This window comes from Rhinolophus sinicus, linkage group LG07 (genome assembly GCF_036562045.2).
Source record: "Rhinolophus sinicus isolate RSC01 linkage group LG07, ASM3656204v1, whole genome shotgun sequence".
Taxonomy (NCBI): domain Eukaryota; kingdom Metazoa; phylum Chordata; class Mammalia; order Chiroptera; family Rhinolophidae; genus Rhinolophus; species Rhinolophus sinicus.
The window spans coordinates 96,556,097-96,579,944 of NC_133757.1; the positions used below are offsets into that span (position 1 = coordinate 96,556,097).

The 23,848-nt window shown below is 35.1% G+C and overlaps 1 protein-coding gene across 1 annotated transcript in view; it reads right to left on the bottom strand.

Moving 5' to 3' along the window:
- Positions 1 to 13,382: 13,382 nt before the first annotated feature.
- The window catches only part of HPGD (15-hydroxyprostaglandin dehydrogenase), a 28,312-nt gene continuing 17,846 nt past the window's right edge, over positions 13,383 to 23,848 (bottom strand). Inside the window, exons 5-7 of the mRNA XM_019733237.2 lie at positions 18,929 to 19,005; positions 16,646 to 16,809; positions 13,383 to 15,633 (exon numbers count right to left, since the gene is read on the bottom strand). Of these exons, the coding sequence (XP_019588796.1) occupies positions 15,495 to 15,633; positions 16,646 to 16,809; positions 18,929 to 19,005 (380 nt within the window). The 3' untranslated portion in view covers positions 13,383 to 15,494. The remainder of the gene's footprint in view (positions 15,634 to 16,645; positions 16,810 to 18,928; positions 19,006 to 23,848) is intronic.

The window sequence follows — 23,848 nt, forward strand, 5'->3', positions numbered from 1 at the left end:
TTCTGTTCATCGACTTAAGTTCATGTAAATCCAATCCCACAAGTTTGAATGCTTGTGTATTAGAAATTGTATGGAGTTGTCTGCCCAGCAACCCTCATTCTCATGGGACTGTAGAACTTTCTCTGTAATTCCTCTCTCCTGTTGCTGTCCTGTTCAGAGACAGACACCATACCTGAACTGGATCAACTGGAATCCTTATAAGAGTTTTAGAATGAAAGTCAATATCCTTTAGTATGCCAGGGGTTTAGGGATAAAGGCAGAAATGTGGGAGCAATAGTTTTACTCTGCGGATAGAAGCCAGAATGCAATCACTAGTGTGATATTTGATTCAAACAAAGTAATGAAAGCTATGCAAGCTCCAATAGATGTTACTTAAATATCAAAAGAAACATAAAAACAGAAATACATAATCCTCACATGGTGAAAATGTTAGCTAACATCGCAAGTGGTAGAATTCCATTTATTCAATCGGATAGAAATATTAGAGAAAGGAATGTCTTGAGTCTTGTTGTCAGTGGCAGGAGCAGTATCAATCGGTATGTCTACTGTCCCAGGTGTTTCATTTTAACACACTGAGATGGCAATACCAATTCTTCTTTGAAGAGCACGATTGTCTCCTTGAAGAGGTTTAAAATAAAACATAAAAATGGTTAAGTACACCGAATTCATATACCTTGGTATCCTTATAATTTCTTTCACTTGAAGCCAAGAGCCTGAGCTCATCGATGTGTGTTTTTTTCTAGAATCTCTTCTGTATGAATGTAATTTGTGAACTGCAAACTGGAGACAATATCTTCTCTAATAACAGTAATTCTAGGAGAGCCAGTAAAAGCTCTCCAGCACGGGCATGAGGAGACTCACAGTTTCATTCCTGAGCTGCCATCATTTTTTTCTAGATCAGTCAACTTCCCCATTTATTAAAATAAAGTGGATTTCATATTTGACCCCGGCCTCATGTTGATATGGAGAAAACAAATAATAAACTTTTAGGCCAGCCCTTACCTATTCCATTCTGAACCCACCCTGAGATTGTCTTCTCAAGCACAAATCTGTTCATATTATTTCTATCAATAGCCATGAGGTTTCCCTATTCCCAACATAAAGTGCACACCACTTCACATGACACACAGGATGCGTCACACAACTTTCAACCCCAAGTTCTACCCTGAACTCACAGGGACCTGATTAGAGTTTGTTGAACTAGTTACAATTTTTCCTCTCGCTAGATCTTCCTCCCTAACGCTTAAAAATCTTTCAAGGCTGGGCTCTAGTGTCTCCTTGTTTATGAACCCTTCTCCTTCCCTGACCCCTTCAAGCAGAGTTTGCATTATAATTTTCCCATCAATCTTACAGATAAATCTATTATAATCTTTATAACATGGAATGATGACGTTTTTCCTCTACACGTTTGTTTCTGAAACATGATTGTGAGCTCCTTAAAGCCAGCCCTGTGACTCATCTTTGGCTCCTTGGTGTACGACACTGTGCTTGAAACAAGAGGGCTATTCAACAAATATGGGAAATTGAAGGTAGAGCTATCGATATTCTTTTTTATAGCATCTGGTTTTCTTCTTCTTTTTTTTTTTAATTAAAATGTATTGGGGTGGCAATGTAAGATTACATAGGTTTCAAGTGTACAATTCTGTAATACATCATCTACATATCACATTGTGTGTTCACTACTGAGTCAGTTTTCCTTCCATCACCATATGTTTGACCCCATTTACCTTATTCTATCACCTCCCTCCCCCATAACCCTCTTGTAACCACTAAACTGTTGTCTGTGTCTATGAGTTTTTGTTTCTTTATTTGTTTGTCTTGCTCCTTTGTTGCTTTCCCACATATGAGTGAAATCATATGGTCCTCAACTTTTTCTCTGTGACTTATTTCACTTATCATAATAATCTCAAGATCCATCCAGGTTGTCACAAATGGCATTATTTCATCTTTTCTTATGGCAAAGTAGTATTCCATTGTATATATATATATATATATATATATACATCTTCTTTATCCAATCATCTATCAAAGGACACTTTGGTTGTTTCCATGTCTTGGCCACCGTAAACAAAGCTGGCTGTGGAGAAAAAGGAACCCTCACACACTATTGGAGGGAATGAAGATTGGTGCAGCCACTATGGAAGGCAGTGTTCCTCAAAAAATTAAGAATAGAATTACCATATGACCCAGCAATCCCTCTCCTGGGTATGTACCCAAAAAATCTGAAAACATCTATCCATAAAGATATATGTGCTACTGATATTCTTGAAATTTACAATATTAAATGTAATTTAAATTTAAAATTCAATTAAATTAAAAAATTCCCACAGTAAATATCAGGCTTAAAATATTCACAAAAAAATTAACTGGCCTCCCAAATTTCTCTTCTGTTGGGGAAAAAGCACTGTTTGTGACTATAGCAGAGCACTAAATTAGATTAAAGCACTAAATTAGATTATAGATAGTGAAATGGGAAAGAATAGAAAAGTATTTCATTACTTCAATTATTACATGCAGGTTAAAACATCATTAAAATATGATTTGTCACAGATAAATTGAAATACAACAGTGTTGACTGACTAGATTTAAGTTAAATAAGGGGATTTTAAAGAAGGGTTACTTTCACTTTATTTACTTTTTGTTTCAATGTTAAAGGGGAGAAGCCCAACAGAGATGGAATCAGGGAAGCTTGAGTGAAAATTGCTATGAGGATGACTCAGCTTCTTTTCTCTTCTATAAAATGCTTAAGTAGCCAAGAGGAGGGAATGAAAAAGACACTAGCATTTTGCCTTCGAAACCTTGAGAAATAAGTAGCCTTTCAAAAGAGAAAATTTTATTGGAGATTGCCATTTCTATCTTTTCTGGCTTTCTACTCATCAAGCTGTGTTTTTGTGTGTGTCTGTTTATGTGTGTGAAGAGCTCTCCAACTGGTGTTATTTGGCTTAGGTTTTTTTGTGTGGGGGGGGTTTTTTTTTTGGTTTTTTTCAAGTTTTGAATATTTTACAGCAATGATGAAAAACAGAATTGTTTGGAGTTCAGCATTCCTTATTAGTCACCCACCACAATTTGAATAAGATGAAAAAAATTATGGAAAGCAGAGATCAATCACTGCTCTGTTGCACTGTGTGAAATGATATTGAGAGACAGAGCAACTCAACAACCCAGCAACGCCGGGGCTTGATAGATGTGATGTTTTAGAACCACAAGAAAAAAGAACTGTCCAGGATTAAGTCCTGTGATGGATGGACAGTTTGGGATTATGACTGATAACCTTTCCCTACCACCAAACAGTTCAAATCAACCAGCAAGTAATAAGCATTTTCTATGTACCAATGAGGTATTGGGAACCATAGACAGGCCTACTTTTCTGTGTTAGGTGCTACGATTATCATATAAAAAGCTTATTCACTGTTTCATTGAATCTGAAGCAACAATGATTACAAACATCTGTATGCATACAATGAAATTCAAAAATATGTTCCTTATGCTTTTATACTAGGCTAAATATGAAAAACATATTTCTCTGAAATTCATTTAAGTCTCTTCCTAGTATCTTTACCCTCAAATGTCCATTACACCCTACCCCCATCCCTGATTTTAATTTTCTTCCATTTGCAGGAATTCTATCCTACCCATCTCCCTTGCACTTTCTCCTACTCCCTCCGAAGAAGATTTACAGATGAAGATAAAAAGCTAATAGAGTAAGCAAAAGTCAGGGGTGGAATTTGGGGAAGGCTGTAATTTGATAAGGATTAACCCTGATAAGGCAGGAATGGTAAATTGTGGTCTGGTTATGAAAGGCTTGGAATGTCTGTCTGGAGGTCTGGACTTCATGACTGGAAATAGAAGGTAGAAGGTTTTGAGCTACGGAATGACAATTAGAGGCATGTGTTAGATTACACCAACGCAGTATTTAGGGTTAATTGACTAGGACAGACACTGGAGGCTGGAGAGTAGTTATGAGAAAAGTCCAAATACATTAGCACATGTAAGACGTTGTGAGAATTTGATTTGGGGTAGTAGAAGTGGATCAGAGAAAAAAGGGGGGGGGGGGAACAAAAGATCCTAGCCTAGAAAGATCCAATTTTCTGAGTCAATTTCATAAAAGGCAGCATGGTCACCCCCATAAACTCTAGGTGTCTGCTTGTGTGACTGCCATAAACTTACAAAATCCTCTTACTGATAAGATATAGGAAGAGGAGACAACAAAAAAAGATAAATGTATGGTAACACTTCAGTGGCCATCACAAAAGGATGATAAAATTTACTTAAGAAAACTGATACTTAAAACATCCTCCTTATCAAGGAAATCTTCCCACCCTTATCTCCATGGACAGAAAGAATGGAGCAGACCATTTATTACGTAACATTTTGTAAGCATTTTGCCTTGAAATCTGATTCAAACAGCATTGGATTGATCCAAAATTAGATGGTCATTGTGACTCATTTGGAGAGATCTTTGTCAGAGACTGGAATTAAGCACCTACATGATTATAAGAGGGTGTAGCAGCCACAGAACATGGTGTAGGGCCACACATTCTGGAAAGGCTCTTATCAAAATATTCCTGATATTAAATAAATAGGAGAAACCGGACATTAACAAGAATTAATAAAAAAGCAAAACAGTGAATGGAAATCATGACTCTTTATGACTAAGAAAAGCAATACCAAGTGGTATTTACTTGGTATAAACTTAACTGAAAAGACTATTCTATAGCACTGTAGAATAAAAACAAAGTTAAAAGGGATTTAAAGCTCTTTTGGTCCAACTTCTCCTTTATGCAGAAAAACTGTCTACAAGATTTCTAATAGGTGGATATCAGCCTCAACCATTTCAATGATCAGTGAAGTTTCTGTTTCCAGGACAAATGGTTTTCATTTGGAGTATCCTACATCTGATGGTACCTTACACCACATCCCTTGTACCTCCACCTACTCATAGCTCTAGTCCCTGGAGAAAACTGTGTCTATTCCATCTTCCTTACAACCACTCCAAAAATTTGAAGTTCTGTGTACTTCTCCCATTGTGCTTAAGATAGAATCCAAACTCCAGATTTCCAAGCCCTCTTAAAATGTGGTACTTAGACTCAAACACGATATCCCAGAAGTCCAACACAAAAAGGATTGAAAATATTAACTTCTGGTGTTTGAGGGAACTTACATTTTTTAAGACAGCTTAGAATGCTTTAGCCATTTAACAGACATTTCATTCATTCATTCAACAATATATACTTGATGCACACCGTGTGCTAGGTGCTGTTTTATATACTGGGATTAGATGGAGAACAGAAACAGATAAAGTCCTTGTTTCTATAGAGCTTATATTGTGGTAGAGTAGAAAAACCATAATGAAGTATAAACAAACAAACAAACAAACAAACAAACCACCAAGACAAATTCACAGAGAATCAATCCTCTGAAGGCAAAAATAAAAACAAGGGTGATGTAATAGCCTAGGATAGCATTGCTAAATGGTTAATTTAGACTGGTGTTCATGGAAGACCCTACTGAGGAGGTAGTATTAGAGCCCAGCCAACAATATTTGGGAAGAGAGCCATCTAGGTGGAAGAGTGAAGGGCCCAGAGGGGAGACAAAGTTTGACATATTCAAGGGTAGGAGAGCAAGCCTAGAGAGAAGTCAGAAAGAGGGGAATGAAAATAGGTGAGATCAGAGCAGGATTTTATTCTAACTGCAATGGGAAGCCACTGTGGGGTGTGAAGAGAAGTGTGGGATGCTTTCATTTACGATTTGATCCCTCATGCACCCATTTGTTTTCTATTGGGTCTCCCATTATACGTACTGTTTTTCATTCTTTCTTTCCTTTGGACTCAACTAATTTTTATTATTATTATAAGAATTTCTTCTGAATTAGCTTATACATTATTAGTTATACATTATTCATCTTATATATTACACTAGGCATTCTTAATTTATTAATATCTAATATTAGTTTGTTTTTTACCAAATCCTAGACAATGTGGATAACTTAGAATACTTTATTCGCACCCTCTTCACTTTTGTGCTTTCATATATTTTTAATCTTACAAGTCATTTTTCTCATTGCTTAATAAAATAAATATTTTTATTTCCTTATACCTTTTCATTTTAATTACACTTTATACTTCCCTACATTTCTCTTCCTCCAACAGCGGATCTTTTTTGGTGCCTGAAAAACTCTTTGTATTTCTTTGAATGTAGATCTGTTGTGACAAATTCTCTCTGCTTTTGTTTGTTGTTGTTGTTGTTTTCTGAAAATACCTTCTTTATTGCGCTTTCAATTTTGAAAGTTTTTTTTAAATTGCATATATAGAACTCTGGGTGTTTGTTTGTTATGGAACTTTGAAATATTATTTCATTTACTTCTGACTTATGTAGTTTCTGTTAAGAAGACAGTTACCAATTTTATCTTTGCTACCTTGAGGATATTTTATCTTTTTTTTCCCTCTGGCTGGGTTTTAGATTTTTTTCTGGTCATTAGTTCTCAGTGAGTTTTACTATCATTTGATAAGGTGTGCTTTTCTTCTTGTCATTTGTATTGTTTCTTAAATCAGACGCTTGAATTACTTTTGGAAAATTCTTGAACATTACTTTCAAATTTTGCTTCTTTGTATCCTTCTTTTCAGAGCCTTCCTGCATTAGTATTTGATTCATAACAAAGAAACCATACATTAGTGGATTAAAACTATTTATCTCACAATTCTGTGGGTTGGCAATTTGGGCTGGGTTTAGCGAACAGTTCTGCTGCTGTGAGTAAGGCATGACTAATCTTGTATGGGGCTCACTCATGTATCTGCTGCTGGCTGCTGGGTTGGCTAGAAACTGATTGAAGTGTTTTGGTTCTTCTCTAGGTGGTCTCTCATTCACCAGCAGATATCCTCACACTTGGTAATGAGGTGGCAAGATTGCACACACAAAAGCAGAAGCATGAATCCAAAAAAATCTCTTCAGAAATCATGCACTATTGATTCTCCATAAAATAGACTGGCTCCACCTCTTGTTGGGAGAAGCTGCAAAGAATTGTGGCCATAGTTTTCATCTATAACACTTGTGAAAGTCATCATTAATTCTAATATTTCAATTTCTTGGACTTGTACATTGATAGCCAGATCCACTACAAGTCATAATACTGTGTTTTCCCAAAAATAAGACTGGGTCTTATATTAATTTTTGCTCCAAAAGACACATTAGGTGTCTTATGTTCAGGGGAATGGCCTCCTGAAAAATCATGCTAGGACTTATTTTCCAGTTAGGTCTTATTTTCGGGGAAACACGGTAATTTTATTTCTTCCTTCCCATTGCCATTTCCTTTCATTGCCTGATTACACTAGATAGACCACCTCGTACAATTTCCAATAAAAGCAGAGATAGTGGATATCCTTGATTTGTTCCCAATAGCAGAGAGAAAGTGTTTTTAAACATTTCACCATTAACATGCTGTACTTTTGTGCTGAATGTTTTTTATGAGACTAAGAAATTACTCTTCTATTGTTAGTTTTTCATACTTTTTTGTTGTTGTAAGTAGAATGGATGTTGAATTTTATCAAATGTTTTTTTTTCCATATAAGATGATCATATGGTTTTTAAAAATTTTATTAATATGGTAATTTTCACTGATTAAATTTGAATGTCAGACCAAATCCAGTTGCTATAATAACCCAATGTGTTGATTTCTGCTATTTTGTTATGTGGAAGAATTTGGTGGGTTTTTTTTGCTAACTTATTTAGGATTTTTCTATTTATGTTCATTATGGCAAAAGTATGATTTGTCTTTATTTTTTATAATGTCCTTGGGAGGTTTTGAAATCAAGCTTATAAGTTGAGAATTGTCCTCTTTACTCTGATAGAGTCCATGTAAAGTTGGAATTGCTTTTTCTTTAAATATTTGGGAAAATTAACCAATGAAGCGATCTGGGCAAAGAATTTTCTTTTTGAGAAAGCATTTAATTATAATAAGTTGGCTAGTTTGCAGTCTCTTTAGTAGTTATCCGACTAATCCAATTTTCTCTCTCCTCTTGTGTCCGTCTTAATAAATTGTATATTTCTAGGTATTTGCCCATTTTATGTAAATATACAAGTTTACTATTGTAAATTTGTTAATAATATCCTTGTGCTATCTTTACATTTTTTGTAGGATCTGTTTTTATTTCTGAAGTTAGTTATTCATGAATTCTCCTTTTATTTCCAACACTGTGAGGTGCTTTACCCCAGTTTCATCTAATTTTAACTCCATCAACAGGATGCTGCTGAGTGAAAGAGTAACATCTATAGTTAATGGTCGTTGGATAAGTTGTAGTTTATTAGCGATGGTTCTGGCAAGAAACAAATGGCATTCTCAAACCGGGCGATTTGAAGAGAGTTCAGTAAAACAATTATTTATAAAGTTATCTGTAAGGGTAGGGACACAGCAAGACATCATGTAGGACCCTGGCTGTAGTAACTGCAGGAGGTTGTTACCACCCCTGGACCCGGAGGAGCAAAGGAGAGAATGATTACCAGAATATGCTGTGAGTAACTATATGGAAAGAACTTCCTGACAGACGCTGATACAAACAACTCAGCAATGAAGCCAAGGGAAAACACCCCAATCAGAGTGAGTAGGTCTCCAAATGTGAGCAGGCTGGAGTGGATAAGAAGCAAATACACCATGCTGACTCTCTGAGTGGAGCTGTAAAACGGAGGAAACCCGAATCCTTGAATCACCCTCTTGAACTGCTGCCCACTTTACACCTGTATTGAATTCTTGTGTCTGAGAGGAATATATTTCTATTCTGTTAAGTTCCTTTGATGATGGGCTTTATCTTCTATAGCACTGAGCATTAACTATGCCAACGCAGATTGATACCACGATGGAATGTAGCTGAATAAGAACAACAACAAACCAACCTAAAATATGTGGCATTGGCTTAGTAGATGGGTAGTGGGTGGTGAGGCTAGAACAATGAAGAAGCGTGTTAAACAAAGATGAAACATTTGATAAGTACATTGTCTTCCACGCCTACTCAGGCTGATTCTAGGTGAAGAGGTTGGAAGACAGAATACTCGTGGTATGTTTTGGTGTTTTCTGGTTACAGTTAGCAAGGATGGAACTAAGAGGTAAGCAAGAGGATGGAATTGGCTAGTTTGCAATAAAAATGAAAATAAAAGAAGATCTTTTCTTTAGGTTGGAAAAGTCAACTTGTTTTAGACTCCAAATGCAAAAAAATACAATATGAAAATGTTTTCTACACTAAATGTCCACTTAAGCGTAGTTCTGCCACCAATCACTAGTGTGGCACTCCATCCAAGCCTGCTTTTCTCAATGTACTGCCATTATGTTGAAAGAAGAGCAGAACGGGAGGAGGAGGTGCCATATATATATATACATATACATATATGTGTGTGTATGTATATATATATATATACACACATATGTATATATGTATATATGTATATACATATATACATGCATATATATATTTGTATACATATATAATGTATCAGGCTTAACAATTATATATGTATCAATTATATGTATATAATTAACAATTATATATATATGTAGCAGGCTTAACAATTATGATTATTGACTATTAATTACGACTATTAAGCATATTTGGGTGTATTTTTCAGGCAAATGAAATTGACAGGGAGCAAATAGATCAGAAATCTATTAATTTTTTAAGGAATTGCATAGCTAAAGAAATTATAAGCCAGACTGGAAAAGACTTTAATTGTTTAAGACTTAAAACAAACTTGTATGGACAGCACAGAGCATGTAAAAAACGATACAACTTCCTGAAGATTTGGTACCAAGAAAAAAAAAAAAAAAGGAGAAAAGAGACCAAAAAGAACTTCCCTTAGGGCAGAGCCAGAGGATTCCCCCACACTCCAGTATAATTGTAAAATCATTAATCCCAAACTGAAGATTGAGGTAATGTCAAGGAAATCTTCCAGGGCAGAGAGCTCACCATGCCTACTTGTAGGGTTGTATCATTACTATTTACCAGTGATCTCATTTTTCCTTTTCCAATGAGACATTTTATTATAGATTTTTTTCTCTATGGTCTAGTATGTGTGTGTGTGTGCAGAGGTTAGATAAAATGTCTTTTATGTTTATAAGTCACCAGGCCATGAAAAGGCACACCATTCCAATGAAGAAGACTGCATCTACTGGAGACTGGATTTGAGTGGGATAAAGAAACTACATGGGATGTTAGATGTTTCCCTTGAGTGAGAGTGAGTGTACTCACTGTGAGGAACAAGGAGTTTATAGAGGTGTTAGATATGTCAAAAGACACAAAAGATGTGTTTGTGCGTCAAAAAGTCATGCTCCCTTTCTATTGTAGAGAGTGTTTTTCTGGAAGGCATGTGTCTGCAGGGTCTACATTTCCCAGCATCGCTTGCACTTAGATAGGGCCCTGGGACCAGTTCTCACCAATGGGCTATGACTAAGAATAATGCATGTTACTCCTAGGCTAAAATGTTTAAGAAGCAGGTACGCCTTCTTTCCTTTTTCTTCTCTGGTCCACTGGCTAGAAGTGAATGACTCCAAAGCCCTCTACAGTGAAGCTACAAGGCTGAAGGATCCTGAACCACTTCATGGAAAGCTGCTCACTGAAAACCATCATTGGATTCTGGTGTGAGCAAAGAAAAAAAAAATCTATTGTTTTAAACCATGAACTTCAAGGCTTATCTGAATCCTTTGCTAATCTTATTGAATGATTAAAGGATACATAGTTATAAAAATTACTGTGTGGGTACAGGAGCAAAATATTTGAAAGCCACTTATCTAGTCCAGTTCTTTCATCTGGATATATGTGTGTGTGTGTGTGTGTGTGTGTGTGTGTGTGTGATTATATATGTATTATATATATATATAATCACACACACACATATATCACACACACATATGAATTTAAGGTCAAAGAAGTAAAACTTTTTATTTAAATCCATACATTTTTACTTAAATGTATACATTTTGATTTTAGACAATGGTGACTGATTAGAATGCAATCGCTTTAGGGCTACCTAAATGCAGGAATTTACCAGTTTATCCTCTTACAATTTAAATTTAGCAGCTGAGCCCAAAGATATGATAGGATTTAATAAGACAGTCATTCATTGAAATCTATGTAATTTTATTAACCAGTATCTCCCCAATAAATTGAATTAAAAATAAATAATACCATCAATTTGTACTGGTATCCTTTATAGCAGCTACACAGTGATGGTGAGAGAGTATTTCTTGAGTATATACCTAAGGTCACAGTATCAGACAAATATGACAAATGATGTAAAGGATTAGTGATAGGAATTAGGAATGCATACATCTCTATGCCTAAATGCATAGGCTGTTACGTACAAGATGACTGCAGTGTCATTAGCTATTGTGGAACTAGACCCCAGCAAATCATATCATTTTATTCCTGTGGAGTTAGAGTAATATCTTTACTTATGTCTCTTAAAAACAAAAACTTTAATAAGTTTTAATGGGTGCAAGGTCAAATCTATGATTGTAGCAGGAAAATGTCAAATGTATGTCGTACCTGTAATTTGCTTGTTTTTCCTCAAATCCATTCTCTTCCATTACACTGCTCAGCTCTGCATCACAAGGGGTTGACCCTGTAAACTGCCTTTTCCCAACTCTCTTCTCAATTGGGATACACTGACAGGATACTTAATGGTGATCAGATGGAAGATTTCAGGGTATTTCCTCCTCCTCTTCTTATCTCTGGCAGTGGCTGCCTCCTTCATGGTTCCAGCTCCCACCAGACATCCCCTACTCTGTGGTCCCAGCTTTGCTTGCCAGCCTCCTCATTAATTCCTGAATGCCTGGTAGTCTCCCGAGTCCCACTGGTTTGGAAGTGGTAGTGCCCTCCTGTTGCTGATGATAAAAAGTATGACAAAGACTTTAACTGGGCATAATCAATTGGGAGCATCCGTGGGAAGAGTCAGGGTATATGGGAGGGGTTCTCACAGTCTGTTATCGCCAGATCCTTATAGGAAGAACTATTTGTTTACAACAGAGCTCTATGTTTATAACCACCCCTCCCCTTCCTTTTCCCTTCTAGAAGTTTCTTCATCTTTGAGGACAGTGTGGCTCACCATGTCTGCCTGCTCTGGATTGCAATCCTTTCTTTTTCTCGAATAAACCCTTTCTGGTGGTGGAATACCTAGTGAATTCTGTTTTCCAGTTGACACTGGGTTGGATCATCATTCCATGTTTGGTTCTTTAGTTCTTCCAATACTTTTATAACCAGTTCCTCGTATTAGATTCCTTCAGACTTCAGTGTTTTCCAGACCCGACCTTAATCAATATATGTCTGCACTAATATCTAAATAGATCAGAATATACTGAAACATGTGTATGTAAATTTTACCAAAAAAATTGTTCAGGACTTATTTGTAGAATGAGCGAATATATGTGTGAAAGTGTTATTTGTAAACTGGGGATGGGGGTTATTTTAATCGTTCAAAGTTGAACTTACAAATTCCTATTAAAATTTAGTGTAACTATATGTTGACAATGAAATTTTAGTAAAAAATTATAAATGGTGTGAATAAGTTTAAATAGTACTGTAGGATTAAAATGGTAAACATAGAAATTCAGAAATGAAGTCTAGGGGCAATGATTGCAGTCACTATTAAAGCAAGTAGCTTTTGAATCTTGTTCACTTTGACTCACTATAAGAAATATATTTTATATTGAAAATGAGCACAATCATATATGCATGAGATGCCTGCTGTATTTTCTATTCATTTTCTTGTATTATGTCCTATTCAATGTGACACACAGTTTGAAAAAGATGGATCAAGTCATGTTACAGGGACCATGATAGTATGAAAATTTATCTAACAGATTAAGGCATAATTAATCCTTTGTTCACTTTTTGTTCTTCCTCTTCAGTGGTTATCTTGTTTTTGCTGGCTCAGCATGTATTCACCCTCTTTCTGGTAATGACAGAATAATTTTCCTCTTGGAAATTATCCCTCTCCTTTTCTTAGTCCATAGAGTTCAGGTCAATTTCTTGCCCACCTCTTGTGTCCCTCACCATTCTCCAATTCTCCCAGCTCTGAGGAAGCCATATCATTTGGTTCAGGTCAAGCAGAGTAGCCACCTCTCTGACTACAAGGAATTTCTCATTAATTGTCACATAGCTAAGAAAGGTCAATGAGCTCTGTAGCCAAAAACAAGTTCTTGTTTTGCCAGATTGCAAGTTGATAATAATCAGACTTAATACTGGAAGCATCACATGGAGAGAGCTGCCTGGGGGGAAGCCAATAAGAGGAAAGAAATGGAGGACCGATGAGAACATTTGTGACTTTGGATCCAGTCACTGTTCCTTGTGCACAGTAAATGTGCCTTTTGAAATTCTAATGTAAGGAAAAAGCTACTCAGCAAATAATATTTAGTATGTGAATGACTTAAATTTTATTAAAAATTTACATTTTCAGACCTCGTCATTATTCTAAATTTATGAACAGATAGAGCAAAACCCAACAGAAATCATCAAATAATCACTTGTATCTTAAACGGTACTACAAGTATCTAAAATTTTTTTTATATGGAAAAAATAAGTTTGTTGGACATTTCAATGTCATTCTCAAGTCTCAATCTTTATTCAGTGTCCACATATTTTTGTTTCTGCCTCTCTGGGAGCCCTACTTCATTTATTAAGAAAAACACATTTGAAAACATACATATTATTTACATTCGTATTTTCACTGAAAAATACAATTAAGGAAACTAAGATTCTCTACCCCCAATTTAATATTTATTTTTTTCTCAACCAGCATCTAGAGATAGATCATATAACATTATAGATTTATTTAAAGCTATTTATAGAAGATAAATTTTAATGTTTTTTCACCTTTAAAATATAAATCACATTTTTTTCAGTCCTACTCAGTATTTGATTTTAAAGGTTTGCATAGTTTCTTGATTTGAAAAAGATTAATTCAAAACACAAAGTATACTGAAGGCTGCAATACAAAGAATTATCCATAAATGAAAAATTTAAGCTACAGTTTTGAACATAACAGTGTAAAAATATGTGATAAGAGATGCAAAACATACAGTATTCATATTGTTCACTGATTAGTCACTGCTGGAATGTATGAACAAGTTTGTTCATATACTATACAACTTCCTTATTAGACATTTACTGATGTTCATTTCTTGGTGTTTTTTAAATACATTGTGTGAAGATGTAGACAATAGTTATTCATATTCAAATTACTTCTTAAAAGTGATGGCAATGGTTCTCTATAGCAGAATTAAAACGAAGCAAGATATGATACTACTTTAATATTTTTAATCTCACACGGATGGATTTTCCTCCCAGCTGGGAGCTCCGGAGTTAGCAGAGTGAATCACTTATATAATATGTCTATTTTGTATAAGTGATAAGAGGAAATGACTGAATTGGAAATCTTGTGCTTTTACTATTATTAGCATGAATTATTTCTCACAAATAACATTACCCAAAGCAGGTGCATTTAATGATCCTATCTTAAAATACCTGACAGGGAAACCAGCAAAGCATCACAGCTATTTTTACTTCTTGTGATTATGGCTTTGAATATACAAAAATATTTACAGTTGAGGCTGTGACAAAATTGGTTTCTTCTCCTTAATAGCTATACACAGAATACTAAGTAAGTTCTGGAGACTAGAAAAAAAAGGTGGTTTTTTTGAAGGGTAGGCACTTTTAAAGTTGATACAAACAAAGAAGCAAAAAAATTGTATTTATATATTTTTTTCTTAATGAGCAATCTTAAATATAATATTTTAGGAACACTGACTATCCTTTTTGCTACAACTATTAAACGTTTCGTTCCTGAGATTTTTGGAATCAGTTAAAGTTCTTAAAGCAAGCAGAGGAAAATGTTTTTCACAGATGGGAAGGTGAACTGTGGGTCACCATCTCAGCCAGTTACTTTCTGTCATTTTTCTCATATATCAGATTTTTCATTTAGGATATAGTCACACTATAATTTACATCATAACTACTGGTCCCAAAATATGCCACATCTTTAAAGAGCTGAAATGTTCAGCTGAAAGATGGTATGCAAGGTGAAAGGTTATTGTTACTAAACACTGTGGGTAGCTTCCCTCTTTTAAAATGTTAGTATCAAAACAAAATGAGTTTGTTTACATCTGGTTTGATTTAAATAACAATTCACGTATCTCCTTTAAAATGATGTTCTGAAAAATAATACGAACCACAGATTCAAATACATTTTCTGAAAAGCAGAATGTTCTTTGAACATCCTTCATTTTAATCATTACTTAGACTATAAGGACCATGGTCTAGCTTTGGTCACATTGTATTTTTGACAGTTTCTAATTTTTTTTACCTATGTATTTAATCATTTAGGAAAAAATTAACATCAAATGCATGAAAGAAAGCTTCAAACAATAACGTTTCATTTAAAAAGCTATATTCAAATGAAGACATGGTCTGAATATGTCATTTGTGCTTATTTTCTGTTATGGCTGATATATAAGATATTCACTGGGCTTTTACATGAAATGGAGTTGTATCGTAGTCTTGAAAATGAATTCCCTTAGAAGTTGTGATCTTCATAATAGCGCCATTTAAAGCATCATCTTCAATGAGTGTTATTAATCCATTGGCAATCATTGATGGGCTGAAAGTGAAGGAAACATTGTTCTCTTAAAACCAAAAATCAGGCATAATTATTACATCATTTTGAGTTACTTTTGAATAATCTACTACCTTTAACATGTAATAGGGAAATGTATACTATGAAATATTGCTACCTCCATTTTTTTATTCAATTAGCTATTAACTAAATTATGTGATAAATTTAGTGGTAGATTTCCTTAGCTAACCTTCTGTCATTTTGACAGGAAGGATTTATGAATTTATACTTATTATTTACATTGAGAAAATGATTATTCTCTCATCTTTATCCTATCAGTAGATCTTAGACTTACCAGATAGAAATGTTATTAGAGTAGAAATGGGAAGAATTGTAGCTAACATTTATTGAATATCTATTATTTATTTGTTGCTCTTTTAAGTACTTTACATATGTCAACTTATTCATGGACTTTCAAAATTCCCTGAATTTGTTTTAGTTTTATATTATCTCCATTTTACATATGAGAAAACTGAGCTTGATGTGTAAGTTCAGGGTCAGTGGTGGAGCCAGGATCTGAACCCAGATGGTCTGACTCCTTCAACATGACAGCTATGAATTTGTACTGTGAAACTGCAACTACTCTAACTCAGACGTCATTCAACAAACACGTATGTTGATCAATTCTTTCTTAGCAAAATTGTGGAAGTTAGGGAGTCATATGAAATTTCACAAAGGGTATAAGTGAATATTGCTTGGAATTTAGGTACATAAGGTATCACTGCTTCGGCAAGTAACTAAACATCACCTTTTAAAAAAATATCTGATTAATGATGCATTGTCTGTATCTCAAAGCAAAATTCATACCATATAAACACATTCTATTCAGAAACCCAGAAAAAGTATTTTCTTTCAGAGTTCGCCAAATCAAAACTTTGAAGCTTGCATTCATTTCTCAAATTGAAAGCCTTAGTTTTTCGCTTTTTATTGCTTATGTCTAGAAAGTACTTAGCACCCTCATATTAGGGGGGAAAAAGATAGGTATAGTTTTACTTACTCCAAAATCCCATAGTATTTCATCATATCCTTTATGTGATCCTTATATTCAATATATTGTCCCATGTTTTCTTCTTTTTCAATGGATTCGAGGATGGGAGTATTAACAAAGCCTGGGCAAATAGCATTCATTCTCACACCACTTTTCATGAGATTAGCAGCCATCTGCCAATTGGAAGGAGAAGGTTGCAAGTTTCAGTAGTTTTATAAATGCACAGCACAGGACACACTGATAATTAAAGCTGTTTAAAAGACTCTGATGTGAAAAATACTAGTCAGATATCCTTCTAGCTTTATAACAATGGCAGTGTTAAGGTTGGCTGGTAGCAGAAAGCAAAAGCATACATAGCTAAGGTGCTGAATTAATTCCCAAAAGCCTCACCTAATTAATTTTTTTGTAAAAAATCAGTATTACTGGGCAACTCCTGAAATTACTTAATTATCTAAGCTGTTCTTATCTATTGAACTCTGCAGGAACCTGAAGGTAAGAAGCTGAGGCTTAAAATTAATATCCCAAGTTTTCTTTTTTGTATAACAGAGACTATTTACCCAAAAACTACTGTTAGTGGAACGTTTTAGGATTTTGATTGACTCTAAAGATAGTCAACTCTCTGGAAGGCTATTTAAGTACTTTCAGATTAATATTCTTGGGCTTGATTTTCAATCTATTGATTGTATTTGAACTATCTGTAAAACAAAATATAGTTGATTGAGGATTCCATTTGCTTACTTGCTAAAATGTATTTGTAACCCCTCAACAATCAATTCTTATGGAGCTTTCGGGGTCATTTGTGGACAAGCACAGACCAATGAGAAATCTGAGTTGCCCGACACGGATGCTCCAACATTGAGGTCAAACAAAACAACGCTTTGTTTCCTTGTTTCAGCTCTTCTAACTATAAACAACTGTCCTTTTCATGGAGTATTTAGTCCATGTTTTCCTTATTTTTGTGCTTTTTGTTGGTGATTTTGCTATTTGAACACTGTGCTGAAGTGCTGTCTAGTATTCTTAAGTGTAAGGCTGTGATGTACCCTATGGAGAAAATAACGTGTGTTAGATAGGCATGAGGTAAAAATGCTGTTGGCCATAATACCATAATGCATAAGGTATCTTTAAACAGAAAATCACATAAAACTTTAAGCAGAAATTGACATACGTATTGATGGGTTGATCAAAATGTGATCAGAGGCTTGCAGGAACTTAACCCAGTACTCTAGAAGCAATTGTTCTGTATTCTCTAACTCAGTGTTCACAAGTGATTTTTATAGAACATAACTCCCAGAATCAACTGTACAAGTTTCCAGTTTTATAACTGTAAATGTAAAATTTCTAGTCTTTGAGATTTGTTTTGCTTTTTAATAGCTTTATGTGGGCATTGAAAGTTGATTTAAAGATGAAGTCTTTGCAAATTAAAAATGTCCAGTCAATTTAAGATTGTAGGAGCTGCTTATCTTCCTTTTTGATTTAACATTTACTGGTCACACATCTGTCTTCTTCATCCTTAGTATTTATTCGATTATTAATATTTTTCTCTTCATCTGTCTGGTCTCTCTATCTCACCTAGACTAACTAACCACTGCAGCGATCTCCCCATTACCCATTCCTCTTCCACCCTTGTCCTCTCCAACACATTCTTTAAATAACAAACCAGAATGGTCTTCCTAAAATGGAAATCTGATCTTGTCATTCCTAGGCATAAAATAATCCACTGATGTCTGTACTTTGAATAAAATCTAAGCTCATTCCATGGACCATAAACCCCTCTTGATCTGGCTCCTGCTTATGTATCCAGTTATCCCTCATCCTACTTTCCTGTTCCTCCAAGCTACTTTTTTCCCAGTGGTGATGAAAAGGCAAGCATTCCCATTTCACACCATCAATGCACGTGGTCAATTCGGTCTAAAATATTTTTCTAAACTCTGTACACCCTTCACCCTAGGCCTCCATGGAGATGTTGTCCTTGACTACGAAGTAAATTGCTGCCCCACCCCTCCAGCCTGCCCCCCATTCTCTCACTCATTTATAAGACTATCTTCCCATTATTTAGCCTTAGGATATTTTTCAAGAACACACCTACTTCGTTTTAAAATTATCTATTCTTGACTTGGTCCTTTGTGTGATCTGAAATTATTTTCTACAATAAAGATTGTAGTATAATATTATTTTTCTATCTTTTACCCAGCTGTATTGAATTCTGAATTTATTCCCCTTGACTTTACAGAACTCATGTTTCATATAGATACAGAAAGAGACAAAGAGATACTGTGGTTGTTATATCCTCACCGCTGCTGAGCGTGTGAATCCAATTATGCCATGCTTTGAAGCACAATAAACAGGCTGCTGTGCAACAGGCATGAGCCCTGAAACAAACACAAAATGTAAATAATTTTATTAAAAAATAAGCAGATAAAACCCAATGATTGCTATGCAAATGAATAATTTGTGCCTATTCATTTTAAAATTAATCTAGAAAATACACTAAAATAATTACCAGACAACTTTGTAAAAATCACTAGTCTTAGCATAGTTTATTCCTTTCATGATCTCTACTGTACTGTCCAGAATTTATGGTAGGTAAGTTACAGCCTAGGGATGCAGCCACGAGTGTGATATGTAAGTTTTTTTGTCTCCCTGACTTTCTGTCAACAGAAGTCAGTGTTATCTAAAACAGAAAGATAATCATCTTTAGATTCACAGAGTTACCATCTAATTTTGTTTTTAACTCATGATTTTAAAAAGTACATATTCTACATTTTTAAAGTCTTCAAATGGCTGAAGGAGTTTAAATTACTGAAGTGGAATTTGGAGATGATTTTTGTCTTCATTATATATTAGTATGCATTTCCCTGTCACTAATCACACTAAATGATGCCTCTAAGTGTTTAAGAAAATTAAAAGTTAACTTCTTTTGATTTTGATCTATAGTCGGTGCCTAGATGTCCTCACTCTATGACCTTGGAAAAGAAAACCAGAAATAAAACCTATGGTCCTATTTTATTTCCTTTCATAATTATGTACTCAACAACAGAATTCAAGCAATTGTAGAAATTGTTTAATTTTCCACATATACACAATAGTAATGTTCAAGCATGTGATTAAATTCATGGTCTGGAGAAAAAGTAGTATCCTTGCATGTGTAACAGAAGTACCAGTGTTGCATTTTTTCTTCCCTACCTCCTGGCCCACCCCCTCACCCAAAGAAATAACAACAGCAACAACAACAACAAACCTATTTTACTGTAGTAACTATTACTATCACACTTATTTCTCATAATTGTCAATTCTCCATCTATTCAATGGTAATACGTTTAATGAGAGCCATTTGTATATTTCAATTTTTAATTAGTTTCTTGAATTAACTAGTTTTCACATTTTTTTAATTTGTAATTTCTCTGAGTCAAGAAAGAGTGCTCCCTGATGACTCTGTTATTAATATCAAAAATCATGCTAATAATACTCAATTATTCTGCTGCGGCATACTCATCTCCACCCAGCTAACTAGTCCCAGAACACCACCAGTCAGTTCAGCGTGTTGTGCCAAAGTTCAGCAACAAATGCAGATCTTAACCACTCCCTGGGTGCCTGCCAGGTCTCAATTTATAAAGAATGTTTGCTCAAGAGCAGTTTAAATCCCTGAGAATGACAGTTCACATATTGTGCGTCCACCCAATAATCTTAAAGTACTGTAGCATGTGATTCTCTTCTTGTTTTGTTTTTAGGTTAACTCAAATGTGTAAGTTAATTAAGTTTGGCGGTGTCAGTTAACAAGACGTCATGATGTCTGTACAGGGTACATACACAGTTGTATTAGGAGTTTGAGATAAGGGAATAAGTAGGTGCACCAGACATTGCTGCTGCTTGTTCTTTTAAGATAGTCGCTGTTTTACACTCTCCTTAAGTGTTTCAGAGACTAAGGCAGTGGTTGTGGGATGGTGTTCATGGGCTGCAGGAAATGCAGAGTGAACCTTCATCAGAGATAAGCTCGCTGACACAGCCACAAAAAAGCACAAAGAAGCTGTTCATACATGTTCATGAAGTGAATTTGGAACAAAGTTTTGTTATGTATGTGGAGGTACTGAACTTCTGAACCCAAACTAGTTCGAAGTGTCACAGAAGTGAAATAAATACTGTTATGTTGGTTCTGCTGAAGAAGCAAGCACAAGACATACTTCCCTTTAAAGGTAGAATTGGAAATGCAACCAGAACGTGAAGGAATTTGTTTGCATTTTCAAAGTGGCACTTGGTTTTATGAATCTTGGTGTCACGTACTAATGATATTTTCACTGTTGGGCTGCAAAATGTTTCCTCTTGCATTGTTTTCACATTCTGACACTAGATCAAAGGCTGCCTAAATTAATTTCATACATGCAGAAATCAAGAGTCCTTTTTGCTTTATTTTTTAACAGCTTTTTGAAGTATAACTGACATACAGTGAACGGCATATATTTAAAGTACATGGTTTGATAAGTTTTGACATATGTATACACCCATGAAACCACAACCACAATCAGGAAAATGAATATATCAATCACCTGCGTTAGTTTCCTCATGTGCCTTTGTCATCCTTTCCTTTTGCCTTTTCCTTCTCCCTGGGCTACCACTGATCCGCTGGTTTGTGTCACGATAGATTAATTGACCTTTCCTGGAAGTTCATATAAATGTAATCACACAGTGTAAACTCTTTTTGTCTAACTTTTTTCACTCAGCATAATTATTTTGAGGTTCACCCATGTTGTAGTGTGTTATCAACAGATACAGATCATATTCCACTGTAAGTTAAACCCACCAATTGTATATACATTCACCTGTTGAATGTATTTGGGTTCTTTCCAGTTTGGGGGTATTACAATTAAAAAGAATCCTATTATTCAATTACTTTATTTAGGCAAGTCAGAATGAATTAAATAGATCAAACCAGTTAAATAGAGAGCTTTTCTTGATCTCTCCATGTAGATTTTAACTGTTGTTTCCTGTTTCCAATAGGCCGGGTGGGTTAGTGATCTGTAGTGCTTTGTCCCCAACTTGCCAAGTGACTCTAAATGTGAAGACTTACTATTTCTACCTCTGTTTGCTGCTTTGAAAAGGGAGGCAACATGGAGGGAAAAAAGCTCCTTTTTTTTGGTTTTTTTACATGATTTTAGTTGGGGTGAAAGTTTTTCAGAAATCCATTTTCTATTGGATCTCAAGACCCATTTTTCCTTCACAAGTATATTATTACTGCTACTGTGGCTTAGCTTTAGTATTGATTAACCATACTTCTGTTACTTACTTTAAACCCACAACATCAACATATAAAGTTTCTATGTGTTTCAAATAGAAATGTGTTCTGAGGCTGGTGATGAGGATCCACGCAGAGAATTGTGCCAAGTGTGCATGGTGTGACTCTAGGGACACCATTCATGGGGTAGTTTGTATACTATTAACGGTGCCCCCTAATGTTCCTGATTTATAACCTGTACAACTATACAGAGCAGCCCTCTGTGGTAGAGAATGACTAAGCAGAAGAGACTGAGAAGGAGGAACCGGTGGAGGTAGGAATATAAGCTAAGTGTTGTGTCATAAGAATTAAAGTATTTTAAGAGGCCTAGAGTGGTCACTGTTATCAAATGAGAATCCCTCTCTTTGAGATATTAACATGTCTCAGTATCACTCATCTGAAAATGGTATCTCTCTTGGTTTCACATCTTTTCCCAGCTATCATGCCATTTCTCTTGACAACAGGAAGTCCTCAAAAGAGTTATTATATTCATCGTCTCTACTCCGCACCTCCCATTTGCTCCTTAACTCACTCTAATCATGCTTTCATCTGACCACTCCAGTCAAACAGATCTTAGGGAGGTTGCCAACGGCCAACATCTTGTTAAGGTGAAATTTCTTGTCTTAATCTTGCTTGATCCCTTCCTCAATAGCAATCAATACCGTTAATTCTGCTTAAAATAATAATCCCTGAAACACTTCCCTCTAAATTTACACTGGTCCTTCTACCTCACACTCGCTAGTGGCTCTTTCTCATGTCCTTTGTTGGCTCTTCCTCCTTGACCAGGCCCATGAATATGCTGGAGAAGTCCAGAGTGGTCCCTGGTCCTCTTTGCTTTTCTAGGTGACCATACCCATTCCTGAGGATGAAATTCATTTAATCTCTCTCTCTCTCTTTCTCTCTCTCTCTCTCAGATACACACACACACACACACACACGATTCTCAAATTTAAATTCTAGATTTCCAACCAGGATCTCTTACTCTGTATTGAGCTCCTGAGAGGGAAGTTTGGGTTCTTTATTGCCATATATCCCATTAGTTTTCTTTCCTGAAAATATAGTGTGTCCTAATTCAAAAGGTTTTATAGGAGTGAATTCATTTTAGAAATACATGTTTAGTAACCAATTAAGTGCCAAATGAAGTGAAAACATGTTTTAAATATAGTCAACTGAAACACATAAAACTAATGGGAGGACCACCATTTTACCAGAATGTTATTTCTTATAATATTTAACCATTTTAAAATGTCCTCTTAATCAAGTTTGTCAATAGGGATTATAGCACAGTGGTTTTAGACTTTGGGTGCTAGACTGGCTGAGCTCACCTGAAGCAAACACAGTTACCGGGTGGTGGACCCAGTCTTATTTTACTATAATATAAGATCTGGTCTTTAATATAATATATAATATAATATAATATAATATAATATAATATAATACCAGGTCTTATATTAATTTTTGCTCCAAAAGACGCATTAGAACTGATTGTCTGGCTAGGTCTTATTTTCGGGGAAACATGGTATAATGAAGCAGTACTTCAGGGGACTTTTGCCAGTGTAATGACTACACCAATTAGTTGCTAGAATTAAGTTGGGTTTTTAAAATCTTCCAAATTAATTCCCATATGCACAAGGAACTTATTTTGTCTTAATTGATTTCCCTAAATTGAGTTTCTTTAGCACTTCTATATAGTCTATTTTAAAATGTTTAAGAATAACAATGAAACAAAGGATTGTGACAATGAGAAAGCAGTCTCTAAAGAAAGAAATGTCACATTTTGTTTAATGTTGTGAGAAATCTTTTATTTGTGCTTAAAAATGGATACCTTACATTAAAAAATAATAGATGTTTCAATACTTATTCTTGGCCCAATATTGTGCAAGTTTACTTATAGAATTGCAAAATGGCTCTCTACTAAATATAACATGTCTAATTAGTAACATGTT